Below are 14,365 nucleotides of genomic sequence, written 5' to 3'. Positions count from 1 at the left end.
TCAGGTGCGAAGAATTAATTTCCTAAAAATTCCGAGAGCATCGTCCCACATTTTATTCCTTCTTCCTTGGAAACAGCGAATACAAATAATTAATAAATTCGATTTAGCTGGCTGATTTATCCAATCCGCAGAGGTAACAGTTGCAGTGGTAGTATTTTTAATTATTTGTATTCGTTCCTCGACGTATCTCCGATGCACATCTTGCTACCTACCCGACACGGTGGCTCTCTTAGTTCGGACGGCCCTGAACGCGCGGCAGGCAAGCGCCGTGATTCGTCAGTGTTTTTCGTTAATAATTCAAAAACGAAGCTCCATCCGACATTTTTGCAAAGGAAATTGTTGTTCAGAATCGTCTCAGCTACCCCACATTTCCGGCTCTTACACTATTTACGGGACACCCTGTAGAAACAATAAACAATCGGCGATTCAACGCTTACACACACGCTGCAACAGTCACGTACGTATAGACACAATTCATTGTAGTAGCAGCGATCTTTTTGACGAAAAATCTCGGAAACTAAGGCCGAGCGGCGGTAACATGTATAAAGAAAAAATCTTCATAACAGTGACCTTGACAACATATTTCAAGGTCATCGAAATTGGTGAAGAATCGCCAAAGTAAATAATTACCGTTAGAATTACGCACCTCGGTCGCGAAACGCCGATACGTCTTGACACGTCTTTCTATGTTAATTTTCAGAATACGAATGATGGCCCTTCGCTGTGCCCGGTAACGCTCGCGAATTAGAGGACGGAGTAGGGGAAGAGCCGATGTCTCGCAAAGCTTGCATTACGAACCCAAGGGATGCCTCAAGTAGAAACCGCGGATACAAGAAAAGAGAACGAAGACTTACTAGAACAATGTGAATACCTTGACTTTAGAATCATATTGATGAATGGCAATATAATGTACAAATTAAATATAACTCACACTTTTGTCTTTTGATTACATGCAAATTATTTACAACTTTCACTAGTCAAAGAATCGCGAATAATTCGTACTTCTCAATTCATATGCATTTATCATCCTTCCACGAGAAGAAGGCACAGCGTGTTTACATCCCCACTCTTGCTGCAGTCCGCTGATTGGCTGTCACCGATCTTCGTCACCATTTTTGACTAATACCTGTGAGTCAGCGGACTGGAATAGGAGTGGGGATGTAAAAACGCTGAGCCTTCTTCTCGTGGAAACACGGTACACACAACTAGCTGTTTGCCTATCACACTAATTCAGTGAGTTTCGCAACTGACCGCCATTCGTGAGAAGAGGACGCTAAAATCACCTCTCAATTTTTAGGTCGGTATGGCAGTCAGATTAGGCGACGAAAGTTCATACGGTGAAACGTCTACTTGTATACCTCATCTGTGATTTTAGCGTCCTTTTCTCATGGATAGCGATCAATTGAGAAACTATTTTCTGAATTAGTATTGATGGACAGTAGCTGTAGTGTATGCGTAAATAGATGTGAGTTGACTATGGAAGGGATTAAAATTTATTTCTGAATCTGTTGGTATATATACCTTGTCTGTGGTTATACACAACTACAGTCTATTTGCTTATTACATTAATTCAATGAGTTTCTCAACTGACCGCCATCCGCTAGAAAAAGGCGTTAAAATCACCTCTCAATTTTTAGGTCGGTATGACAGTCAGTTTAGGCCAGAAAAGTCCGTAAGATACAAGGTCTATGTATATGCTCATATATTCGTATATCTCGTCTGTGATTTGGTTGCAACTATCGATAGTTTTTGAAAATTAATAGACACATTATAAATTGGGTATGTTAATAGCTATTGTTATGTCACGTCCCCGAGCGCATTTTTGGTAAAAAGGTATATTTTATTCCTGACGCGTCGAGAACTTTACGATTATGTTGCCTTCTTGATGTATGCTGGGGAAAAGGACGGCTAGACGCAATATTCAAGGGGCCGACACTCACGACTTTGGGGACAATAAATTATTAAATCTTCCTTTCAATCTACAGTCAGTCCAATAAGTATTCGTACTCGCATTCATTGCTTATGGAAAAAATTTGTTGAAATTTTGCAATAAACTTTTTACTATAATTGAATATATGTGTAAAGTTTATTTGTACCAAATTATGACAAAACTAATTAACTAATAACAAAAATATATTGATTTTACTTGTATCGTACATAATAGTCCACAAGTATTCGTACCAGTGTATATTTTGTCCAAAGGTTTTTTACTTTGTACTAATTTTCTAATACATGTTTCATGGGTCTACCTTTGTGTCTTATTACAGCGTTTGATTGATCTGACAAACTTTTTACCAGTTTTAAAGTAATACTTGGTTCAATACTATTTCAAACTTCAAAAATTTTTTCATTTAACATTTGTTTATTGGAAATTTCAATATCAATCAGAAAACAATGCAGCAAGAAAAATACAGAATGTATTAAAAACTGAATAATATACGAAAAGAATCGGTGATTTTTATTTTTTAAAACTAGGAACTTTTTGAATGGCATTCAAATGAACGTGTTGTTACATAACTATTACTTACCCTTTCTTTTCCTTCTTTTTCGTAAACATTTATTAAGGATAATTAATTTTTATGTCAAGAACACGTATTGTGGTAAATTAAATCAAGCACGTGAAGTGTGAAATGAAGAGCATAATACTCAGTTGCGATCATTGTAGACGTGAAAGCAAAAAAAAAATAAGCATTGCATACAACGTCTATTCTGTATATTAAAGGTATTACTCAAAGCATACGAAAAAATTAGGAAAAATAGAGTAATCAACAGCGATTCTCATAAAAAATATTTTAATATTGTAAATAATTATAAAAATAGATGTCACATTATTTAATAAAAAATATATAGGTAACATTTTACATTTGATACTACAGTATCTAATATAGTTTTATTTATCATAAGGTCTATTGTTCCGACTAATAGAATAACACTGATGACTTCAATTGAAAGACTATGGCGTTTCTAAGTGTCATTCCATGAATTGGAAATTATTCCAATGTTCCCCTGATTTACTTGAATTAATATTAACATTAATACAAAGTGTTAGCAGTAATAATAGAAAGAAATACACCAATAAAATCGAAGTGAAATCTAATCACTAAGGTTTATTTCTTAAAAGTGTATTAAAGCATAATGTATTACTAAACTTTTATTTGGAACATAATAGAACTTAAACTTACAAGTAGCAAACACTGACTCGTCTGTCGACTTTACAAATAGTATCAAACAACTAAAATGTATTCTGCATTTTGGATAATAAAATGTAATAATGAATATAATTGAACCATTAACTTCCTAGATTAAATTTGATCAAAAAAAAAAAAAAAAAAATAAAAAATAAAAAAACTTTTTGAACATTTTATGTAACTTACATAAAAATTAAGAGCCTTTATATCTATGTGGAAGGCAAAAATTAAATGAAATTAAAATATTATTTTAGTATAAAAACATATTCAATAATATATATACTATATATGTGTATATATAGAAAGAAAAATTTCAAAATAATTTCTTTGTTGGGCCCGTATAAGAGTACAAGTCAATTTTTGACAGAATCAGTATAAATACATATTTCACATTGTCAACTCGATATCTATGAATGGTCAAATAACAACCCCTAAGCTTGCTATATAGTATAAAATAGAACTGGTTTTATAAAAATTTTAAAACCAAAATGTCTCATACTATAGCTTTTTTGCTCCTCTGAAAAATTGTTTTTTGATTTGTACTGTTATTGCCCTTCTGAGATTTCGTCTAATGATCATCTATGGAAATAGAAAATCTTACTTACACGACTTCTCGTTTAGGTAACTGAGATATTTTGTATAAGTTAAATGTATAAGGTAATTGTAAGTTAGTTTCTTAATACTGTTCATGTAGTATCTGTAATTTCTAATAGTCCATACAAAAACAGTATATGGATTATTAAAAACAACAGTTATAAGAAGTACAGTAAGTTCTCCATTTGCGTGCTTGGTGGCCGACGTATGAACTGCGCCACCAAGAAAGCCAATTTATGGGCGTATTGGCAGGGTGCAGGTACTCTTACACTACCAGACCAGTTATAGTACATATGAGTTAACTTGTACGTAATTCTTTGTAACTGATCGGCTCTCCAGCCTGTCGTATCCGCAATGACGTTATACGAACACGGTGTTACCGTGCCCTGTCGCACATAATGAGACACAACATAAAAATCGTATTTGGTTGGAATAGTGACGACATCATCGATTATTGTACCCGGTGGAGGATTATCCTGCTTATAGAAAAAGCGAGTATTTATGCGTTTTGTAACTATCACAAATGCCATTTTGACCAAAGCCGGGTCACCATAAATATCACTCAGTTTAGATTTTAACTGTTCTACCTCATGTGAATAAACATAAGGTATTTGACCCTCGCCAACACCATCGCGATAAATTACTATGTGCGATGGCAAAGTATTGTTCATTTGTCTGTAATTATACAACGCTTTTGTTAAATTGACAGAGAACTCGTTAGATAGTTCTTCTCCCGTAGTATGTGCGCTTACTGCACTGAAATATCTTGTCAAATTTTTATCTAATGATGCAACCATTGCACCAAAATCGCGTCCTTTATCATTTGGGTCGTGGCACACATCAAAACCGACAACCATTAAATTAATCGGTGGCAATTCAACGCTCCATGGAGCACCACCTAGTTTGCATACTAATTGAATTGCTACTTTCGTAGCTATTGATCTCAAACCTTTCGACCTGAGATTCTTTGTGAGGAAAACTTGTGACGGTACTGGCCGATCAACGGTACATTTCTTCTTTATAGCGCTGTATCGATCAGCTCGATTGTTTGATACAACACAAAACACTAGCTCCGGATTACAAGTACTCATTATTCTTTCTAAGGTTTCTGAATAAGTATTTGATCTATCGTCATTTATATCCCAATATCTAGGATTTTCAATTCTACATCCCATACCCCTCGCTGAGTCTTTCAGAGTGCCAACAAATGCCTATAAAATACAATGTATATTTAACAAAATAATAGATATGTAATGGTAAAAAACAAAACATAATTTCACGAAGACTTAAAATATCTTACCTCCATATCGCGTTTTACGTGATGCGTGCAAATTACCACCCAATCACTTAACTTGGCTGGATTAAACAATGCCTTATTAAATAATTCTCTGGTCCAATCTGCAACCTGTCCAGCAGACACTGTTCTACCCCCTCCAACCACAATATTTTCTGGTGCCAAAACACGTCCGGACAAATTAACTAATTTATCGTCAAGTTTAAGATTCCATTCATTAAGTTCTTTCACTATTGCACTTTCAGAGCGCAATCTCCTATTGAAAATCATTAATTTGTCTGTACGCGATCTAGGATTTACACGAGTGTGTTCTGCTAAAGCACGCATCAAATGAAAATTGTTCCTCATGTTGTCGGTAAGTCCTACAATAAAAATCATTTGTTGCGAAATGCAATAATTGTTGTAGATTTGAAAATCTCTATGAATGAAAATAATTTAAAAAATATACCCGTTGCCCGACACAATTCAGGAACAAGATACACAAATTCAGCTTGTCCAGCACGACGCTCTCTTGGTTTCAATTTTGTCACAAGCATTGGCTGAGAGTCATTATGTATTCTAATTTGGTATTTATTTTTATAATAATCTTTGTACGATATACTTTCGCCAGTTCGTAATTTAAACGTAGAATTAGGATTTGTACTATAGTCAATGTCGGATATACGATATGTATTGTTATTGTAATCAGTAAGCACAACGAGACCAATAATTTGACTTTCAAATAAATGCTAAACATAAACGTAATTTGATATAAATACATAGCTAAATCTAAATAAGGCTATATAAAAACATATTATCAATAATTAACATGCTTACCTTATAGCCATTACGATTCTGTTGGTAACAGTCATTTAATATATCTAATATAGTTTGTTGACGCATGATTTTATGTGTTATTTCTGAACACATGAGAATATCATTTTCATGTTGTCTTATAGATGTAAGATATCCAGGCCAAAGTTCTAATCTGAATTCACGAACTTCAACCTGCGTTGTAATTATAAACACGTGTCACATAACACTGTACAACAAATTTTAATTACATTCTAATACTTGTCGTTTTAATATACGTATTTAATATCACCTTACTTTAATCACGAAATTATTAAGAATCGTATTAATTACTTTTAATTTTGACAGAAGAAATGAAGTGTACTAGTAGCATTACATACAACAAGCTCTTTCTAGTCTTTTTGTCTTCACGCAATACTTTATTTTTGTTCAAAATCGCGATTTTTTTGTAAAATGAAGGTGATATAGCAATTTTGCTTGCAAATTCGTATTTAAGGGACGAAAAACTGTATCGTCCTCCCGCGAGAAGAAGGCACAGCGTGTTTACAGCCCCACTCTTACTGCAGTCCGCTGATTGACTGTCACCGACCTTCGTCACCGTTTTCAACCAATACCTTTGAGTCAGCGGACTGCAACAGGAGTAGGGATGTAAACACACTGTGCCTTCTTCTCGTGGAAGAATGGTACAGTCCGGGCCACAATATAACGAGGTCGTAAACTCGAGTGGGTGTCAAAGTTTACACGTTTCAGCTCCCGAAACAAGTGAATTGACAGAAATACAAGTAGCTAAGGGCCTTAGATCATAGTTAGGGCCGTACGAAGAAATATTTTATCTAGTGTCGCCATTTTTAGAGGTATCGTAACAGGTAAAGGACTTACTCAAGTCTTTAATATCTTAATTTACCTGCTTATAATATATGCATCTAAAAAATGAAAAAAGGTAGTACAGTTACGGACACAGAAAAACATTCAAAAAGACACCCTCAAGCAAGATGTCATGTACGGCCCTAAGTGCCGCAGCAGGAGTCGGTCCCAACCCTCAAGAGTTTAGTTTACGACCACGCTATATTTTGGCCCGGATTATACAAGAAGCACCCATGCATGTTGCAAACAAAATTCGTGTCGAACCGTATAATTCATAAATAGAAACATTAGATGTTAATATAAAAAAAATATATACATATAACACATTAACATAAGGTGATATTAAATATACGTATTAAAACAACAAGTACTAAAATGTAAGTACAATGATGCCGTAGAAATTGGTCAGTTGCTACTCCTACCAGTTCTTGGAACTGGCTTCTCGCTTGCTTCTGCGGTCAAGTATGTTTATGTTTTTAAATCTACTGTGATATATCGATGTACCGTGTTATGTACCTCTATCTCACTCGAACTCTCAGAAAAAAAGGAAATACAGGATTTCCTGGAAAATTCATTTCCCTTCAACTTTAGCCAGTTTCAATTCCGAGCGTCGGTCAATATCCAAAGCACCACTGTACTTCTACATTAAATCACTAATACACTTATTTACTTACTTTGCTACGCGCATCAAAATAATCACGACCAACGAGTTGAAGTTTCAAAAGATCCAAACACTTTCGCATAATTATGTTGAAAAATGAGATGTATTGTTGATCACCTTTGGCCAAATCTCCAACAAGACGTACAGTTATTCTGATTTTTGTATCATCCGATTGTCGAGCAGACCAAAGTTCTAATTTCTGAAATGTTAAATATACTCAAAATATAACCGATCAAATTTTCTTTGCTAAAAGAATCTTACATCTGGTAAACGTTGACTGGTGTAAAGAAGTGTTCCATCAAAAACATATGCGCCCAAAGCTTCTTTATGAACTCTTAGTAGTCCCTTTCGGACAACCGTTCGATCTTCTTCAGGTGAAAAATCGACTCTGTATTGATACAGACACCAATCGGTTGTCGCCAGCATCTTGAAGTAATTCGTTTGCAAAGAAATAGGTGTACCGGTTGTACCTAAAAATAACAATGTTCGTATAATATACGTTTCATATGTAGAGCATATTATACGCTATTCAAATGCAAAATCTTGAACTTATAAACCTTTTTTAGTAACTAAGTTTGTTGGCCTTGTATGAGGTTCAACTACCAGAACACGTCGCCCTCTCATTGCACCTCTGCCTAAGGTACCAACGTCTCCACCTTCAGTCACTACTATAAATACATTTTAATATATTAATAATTAATCTGTCTATATAAAAATATTAATAATAAACAGAAATATTTTTAAAAATAAATTGCATATTCTTTGGCTTACCATCCATCATTGTTGTTTCTGCAGAATGACCCGGCGTAGCAATATCGCCTTTAGGAGTCAATCGCTGCGTACCGCGACTAGCACTCTATTACATTATAAAAAATATATATAAAAATGCATGTCAGAAAAGGTATGAAGTATAACAATGAAAAATTCCAACACTTGAAATACAATAAAATTCTGTACTCAATCAGGTTTGTACAAAGTTTGTCCTTCGTGTTCGTACAAAGGTATGACCCCCTACTGGAATTACCATTTTCTGGAATTACTGGTTCAGTGCGAGCTTCAGCGTTATTTAAGCATCACTATCGACGATAATTTAAGTTACTATCAAAGTGGTCCCTAAGTTCTTCCGTTAATTTTTTTGGCTGTAGTTCAGTTTGTAGAGATAAAATTTGGAAGAGGGGAAGAAAGAGATTTATTGAACTAATATACAGGATGTTCGACTATCCCTGGGAAAAATTTTAATGAGAGATTCTAGAGACCAAAATAAGACGAAAATCAAGAATATCAATTTCTTGACTGAGGCTTCATTAAAAAGTTATTAAAAAATTAAATTAAAAAATTTCAAATCATTCTGGAAAAATTATTTTCGGTTGCGGGGGTCTATTACAATCATTTTTGGTCATTAGACATACCCTCGAAATCCTACCCACTTTCTAGAAAAAAACTCGAGTAGGTACTGAAATTTTTAGACAAAATTAAAAAATTTCAAATCATTCTGGAAAAATTATTTTCGGTTGCGGGGTCAATTACAATAATTTTTGGTGAATAGACCTACCCCCGAAATCCTACCCACTTTATGGAAAAAAAATTCAGTAAGGGCCGAACTTTAAACGTTAATAACTTTTTAACGATGCCTCCACCAAACAAATTAGTATTCCTGATTTTCGTCTTATTTTGGCCTGTAGAATCTCCCATTAAAATTTTTCCCAGGGGTAGTCAAACACCCTATATACAAAAGTAAAGAAACTTAATAATAGAAACATCCCGTTTTCAGGAATCACATATTACAGTTACTTTACATTTCATAGATCAAAATTGGATATTTAAAACACACATATAATTTACATATTTAAAACATATTGTAACATTATAAATGATATACCAGTATTGTTTATGCTAGATTTTGTAATATCCAATTAGTAAGAGCGCAGAATTGGTTCGTGGATCGATCCCTTAGCTCTTTGTTTTTCATTAGGAAGCGTGAAACGTTATACCTTAGAGTGGAGATAAGATATCTAACCACAGATTGCTTATGAGAACGTTCCAGCGTTAGTTTGGAAAGTATTATAATTTCGTAAGTCTAGAAGCCCTAAACGATTTCAGAAATGAAATTAGTCCAAATGAAGATGAATTTGATTTTGAACTGTTGAGAAACGAGATAGTGACATAGTATTAGGTGTAAGAAATCCAAAAATTAGAATAACAAACAGTGAATCGGAAAATGACAATGATATCCCACCACAAGATTCCAATAATTCAAAATGGACACCTTGTGAAGAATCTAGCAAAATATTACTGAAAATAAAATTCATAGCTAGCGAAAAATTTGCAGAATCACAAGTATCCCCAAATGAACAATCGTTGGATATTTTAAAGATATTTTTTACCGATGAGTTATAAATCAAATAATAACTGAAGCTATTGGAAATGGATGAAAAAGCAGTACTCTTTTATACTTTAAAAGTGAAACTTTATTGTACGATTCGGAAGGGCGTCTTGACGCACAACAGTTAAAACTGAACGAGAAGTGAAGCGACGCTTAGATCCCCGAAAGGAAAATCTGGCGTCCACTTAAAGAAAGAAAGAAACCATTGCATGCGCCACGGTTATTTCCCTGGCCCTCAACGACAAAACAGTCCCAAGGCCCCTGGGCCCGATGGTGCCAATACGTTTTTCGTATGCAGACAATGGACAGTGTTTCTCACTGTTAGATTCAGTTTTGTAAATGATTATTTATTAATAATCCAACAGAAACAACCAATTATGCTGCAAAAAAATTAAAGGGGAGAACGCTGCTATCATATTCAATTTGGCGAACATGGCATAATGTCACTAAGGAAGAATTTAGAACGTTCGAAAGATACGTTCAACGAGAATTGAGTGGAAATATAAACACGATGTTCACGTATCGTTCGACGTAATCGCAGATACATAAGTGGCTGCTGAACGTCGCTGCTCAGGGACGCTTTTTAGGGGCCCCTAAGAAGGGCCTTCACATGATTTGGTCGCAAGTTAAAAATTATATTACAGCAAACAATACAATATTCAGATTTCCGAATGTAAAAAAATTATTTCACGAGTCAGTAGTACATGTTACTGAAAACTGGAGGAAATGTGTTGTTCAAGTTATTGACCACAAATTTTTGGCAGTTGGATCATAATACTGACGCATTAATTGAATCGTCTATAATTAATTTAAATTCTAACAGTTTAAACACAGAATCATCATAAATTGTATATAGTAATAAATAAATAAATTAAACGTTGAAATATGGTTTTCCACACGTTAAATTGCATTTTTATTATGTAATAATATTAATAATATTTAATTAATAATATATTAATATTGAGGATGAGTATTTTTTGTTTAGAAAATTAACTTCTTTCCTACTATGTAAGGATCTGGACATTACGTTTTGGGTCTGGTTTGATCACGCGTCGTTCGTGTGCAGCTGTTTATATTTTCTGCCAGTTCTCGTTGAATTTTTTCCAGAAAAAAAAAAGTTGTCCAAAATTTCACGCTTTATAATATATTTAACCCTGTATTCGTACTTTGCATCGCTGTGCAAACATCCGCACTCCGAGGGTTAAAATAATAATACTCGGTCATATTCTCGTATTGTGTCGCTGTTACCTATCATGCAACAAAAGTAAACGTCATTTCATCACGTTGCAAAAATAAATGCGAACGTAAGCAACGGACTCGACTGGCCAGTACATTCACGTATCATATCACCGTTCTGCATCATTACGATAAACAAGCGTAGTATCGTTTCGTTTATTAAAACTTAATTAATATCATTTGTCAATTTTTCGTCGTCACACAATCTCCAGAAGCTGTTATTCGAAATATGCCCCGAAACATGGTTTATAGGAAGATTGGAAACCGGCTGAACGAAAAGAAATATATTTTTTGAATATATTGCAAATAAAGTGAACGTATGTCTGCAAATAGATCCATATAGAGGAACAACATATAATAGACAAATTATCTTAATAGATTTAGTTTCTTTTTACAGAACTATAGATTTTTCAATAATAAAAGAATATACATACATATAAGACATATTCTGTTTAAAACAGCTGTATATACAGGGTGTTCGGCCACCCTTGGGAAAAATTTTAATGGGGGATTCTAGAGGCCAAAATAAGACGAAAATCAAGAATACCAATTTGTTAATGGAGGCTTCGTTAAAAAGTTGTTAACGTTTAAAGTTCCGCTCGTACTGAATTTTTTTCTCGAAAATGACCCCCGCAACCGAAAATAATTTTTCCAGAACGATTTGAAATTTTTTTTTTCGTCGAAAAATTTGAGCACCTGATTAAATTTTCGGTAAGGAATTTTGTTCTCGAAAGTGCGTAGAATTTCGGGGGTATGTGTAATGACCAAAAATGATTGTAATTGACCCCCGTAACCGAAAATAATTTTTCCAGAACAATTTGAAATTTTTGAATTTAATTGTTAATAACTTTTTAACGAAGCCTCCATCAACAAATTGGTATTCTTGATTTTCGTCTTAGTTTGGCCTCTAGAATCCCCCATTAAAATTTTCCCCAGGGGTGGCCGAACATCCTGTATACACCAATTTAATAAAAAATCTCTGGTACCTGATGCATTCTAAATAAAGTGGAAACTTCGTTTAAAAAAACATATTGAAATACTTCTTTTGTAACTAATATTTCTTTTGGCAAACATACTATCTTTTAAACTATAGTTTCCTTAAATATATGTAAATAGAATAGCAAAAAGAACATGGAGAAAGAAAAATATATCATTGATAAATAATACTTTGTTGCACTAATTATCTATGAAACAATAGAAGTTTAAAACACTAAAGTTGATAAAAATTATATCTATTTTCTTATTGGTTCTTTGACATACCGGTGGTCTACTATAGGGTGTTTGACTAGATGATCCTGCTTGGGCTGGAGGTCCAGGTCTACGACCCACACCGCTTGTAGATGGTTGCCCACCAGATCCCTGTGTACCTTGTTTACGAACATCTTGGTCTCGTGATCTGCCGCGACCCTTACTTGGGCCGCCTCCTCTACTGAACATGGTTTACCTAATACTTTCAAAAATGTTATAATAATTACAAAATATATATACACAAAGCAACCTCTTAATGATGATACAGTGTTATCTGAAAAGTTGTCACAGACTGAACAAACTTGCTTTTGTACATATCAGATATGAGAGTAAACGAGATACAATCACTATAATCTGAACAATTTCAGAAAGTAATAAACTATGAGTTTTGATGTAATTCATAATATGAATTTTATGTGCTTAGTGATAAAATATTAGGTGAACTGTTACTTTTCAGGTAATACTGTGCAACCAAAAACAGGGTGACCTTTGTTAAAAGTAAGTCAAAAGCAAGGAATAAGATTTTTATTGGAAATACAAACGTGGAATATGATTTTGTCTTCGATAGTTTGTATCAAGTACAAAACACTTAAAAGCAAAGCGCATTTTAATATACTAATTGTCAGTTAAATACAAATATGCCAGATCAATTTTTTAGATTATTTGTTATAAAAATAAATGCTTGTTTGCAAAGTCTTTATTCTACATTTTCAACTTATTTTTTTTATGAAGTACCCATTTTTCAGTTGTATCATCAATAATGGATTAATCAAAACATTAAGTACAATTAACAAATTATAAGAGGAAACACTAATGTTATATAATAAAATTTTTCTACTTAAAAATGACAATTATTTAGAATTTTATATATAACTGAATGCAACATTTTTAAAACATAAAAATTATAATTCTTACACACTTTTAAATATTTTTAAATTTATTAATTTACTTTCAAAAATTTGTTAATTATTACTTTTTCACATTTATTACATTTTCCCTTCACATTTTATTTAATTAGTTAATTGAAAATATCTCTTTCAACGGCCAATCAACTATTCCGAGTTCATGTTTCTTTATATCGAAAAATATATAAACATTATGCCGATTTCAAGGTTAAGTATACAAGCACATGCTTAAAGTCTACTTTTTCAGAGGTCAATCAAACAACGAAATTCCTCTTAACAATGATTGTATAAATTTATATTACGAAGAAAAGCTAATAGAATTAATAAATCGAAAGTCAAGCGATATACATATGTTAACGAAATTTAATAATCAAAGCGATGTGCTTAAGCAGAACTGAAAGAAAAAATACCAAACTCGTAACAATGTATCAAAATAAAATACTTACATTCAATTACTATAAAAAGTACAAGGCTATTAATAGAAAATTATTTTGAAACAAATTTTTTTTCATTTTTTAGTAAAAACGATATAAAACCAAAAAGAATATATTACAAATTTGTATCAAATTTCCTTCCATGTTACAAAGTATAAATCAATCTTTTTATAAAGTAAATTCAATAAAAGTATATAATTTTAAGAAGATTTTAAAGTAATTAAATCATATTTTGTATAAACTTACAATGTTGGGAACGTTATTCAACAATTATAACACACAATCTTCGTCCCACCGATGCCGGGAACCGATGCAAGACGTATTTGAAAATGTGGTAGGATACAAACTTTACCTGCTTAAGCAAAATGGTTCACGCATGCGTTAAATTAGTGCACCGTTAGTGGCGTTAGTAGCGCATTCAGTTTGACTATATTTAAATATTTTTTTTTTTTTTCAAAATACGTATTTATACTTAAACATTGAATACATGATTAAATAAAATTCATATACAAATTAAACGAATAAGTATGTTATAATACATTACCTATAAATTCAAAAAACACTTAATACTTCCAGGCTTAGGTATAGGATCGTAAATAAAGAAATTGCGGATATGGACAAAACACACTTCCGTATTTAATCATGAATTATGGGTAATTTCTTGCTAAAAGACCTCACACTTTATTCTTGACTGTGATTGGTGCTACACGATTCCCTTATTTCATTGCAGAATTAGTGCATTTTATGACAAAAAGGTTAAAAGCTG

The 14,365-nt window shown here is 33.1% G+C and overlaps 1 protein-coding gene across 2 annotated transcripts; it reads right to left on the bottom strand.

Moving 5' to 3' along the window:
- Window positions 1–2,844: 2,844 nt before the first annotated feature.
- On the bottom strand, window positions 2,845–13,933 carry Aub (aubergine). 2 transcript variants are annotated; one of them, XM_076770879.1, is made up of 10 exons: window positions 13,846–13,933; window positions 12,273–12,462; window positions 8,165–8,249; window positions 7,951–8,061; window positions 7,655–7,863; window positions 7,407–7,592; window positions 5,893–6,063; window positions 5,525–5,804; window positions 5,083–5,438; window positions 2,845–4,993 (listed from the first exon to the last, which is right to left on the bottom strand). In XM_076770879.1, exons 2-10 carry the CDS (start codon window positions 12,447–12,449, stop codon window positions 3,941–3,943), a joined length of 2,628 nt encoding a protein of 875 aa, XP_076626994.1. In that variant the 5' UTR covers window positions 12,450–12,462; window positions 13,846–13,933; the 3' UTR covers window positions 2,845–3,940. The 2 variants fall into 2 exon arrangements, with proteins under 2 accessions (XP_076626994.1, XP_076626995.1); XM_076770880.1 differs by lacking the exon at window positions 13,846–13,933 and adding an exon at window positions 13,234–13,276.
- Window positions 13,934–14,365: the final 432 nt, after the last annotated feature.

The sequence above is a fragment of the Colletes latitarsis genome, chromosome 8 (genome assembly GCF_051014445.1).
Source record: "Colletes latitarsis isolate SP2378_abdomen chromosome 8, iyColLati1, whole genome shotgun sequence".
In the NCBI taxonomy this organism is placed as follows: domain Eukaryota; kingdom Metazoa; phylum Arthropoda; class Insecta; order Hymenoptera; family Colletidae; genus Colletes; species Colletes latitarsis.
This window is presented reverse-complemented; position numbering and strand designations above follow the sequence as displayed.

Bases quoted from the DNA above. Each gene is read 5' to 3' on its own strand.
- Aub (XM_076770879.1), bottom strand. From the start codon at position 12,449: ATGTTCAGTAGAGGAGGCGGCCCAAGTAAGGGTCGCGGCAGATCACGA. The intron at 7,864-7,950 runs GTTTATAAGTTC...TGTTATTTTTAG, and splicing joins AAACTTAGTTACTAAAAAAG to GTACAACCGGTACACCTATT. The intron at 6,064-7,406 runs GTAAGTAAATAA...ATTACAACGCAG, and splicing joins ATTTTGATGCGCGTAGCAAA to GTTGAAGTTCGTGAATTCAG.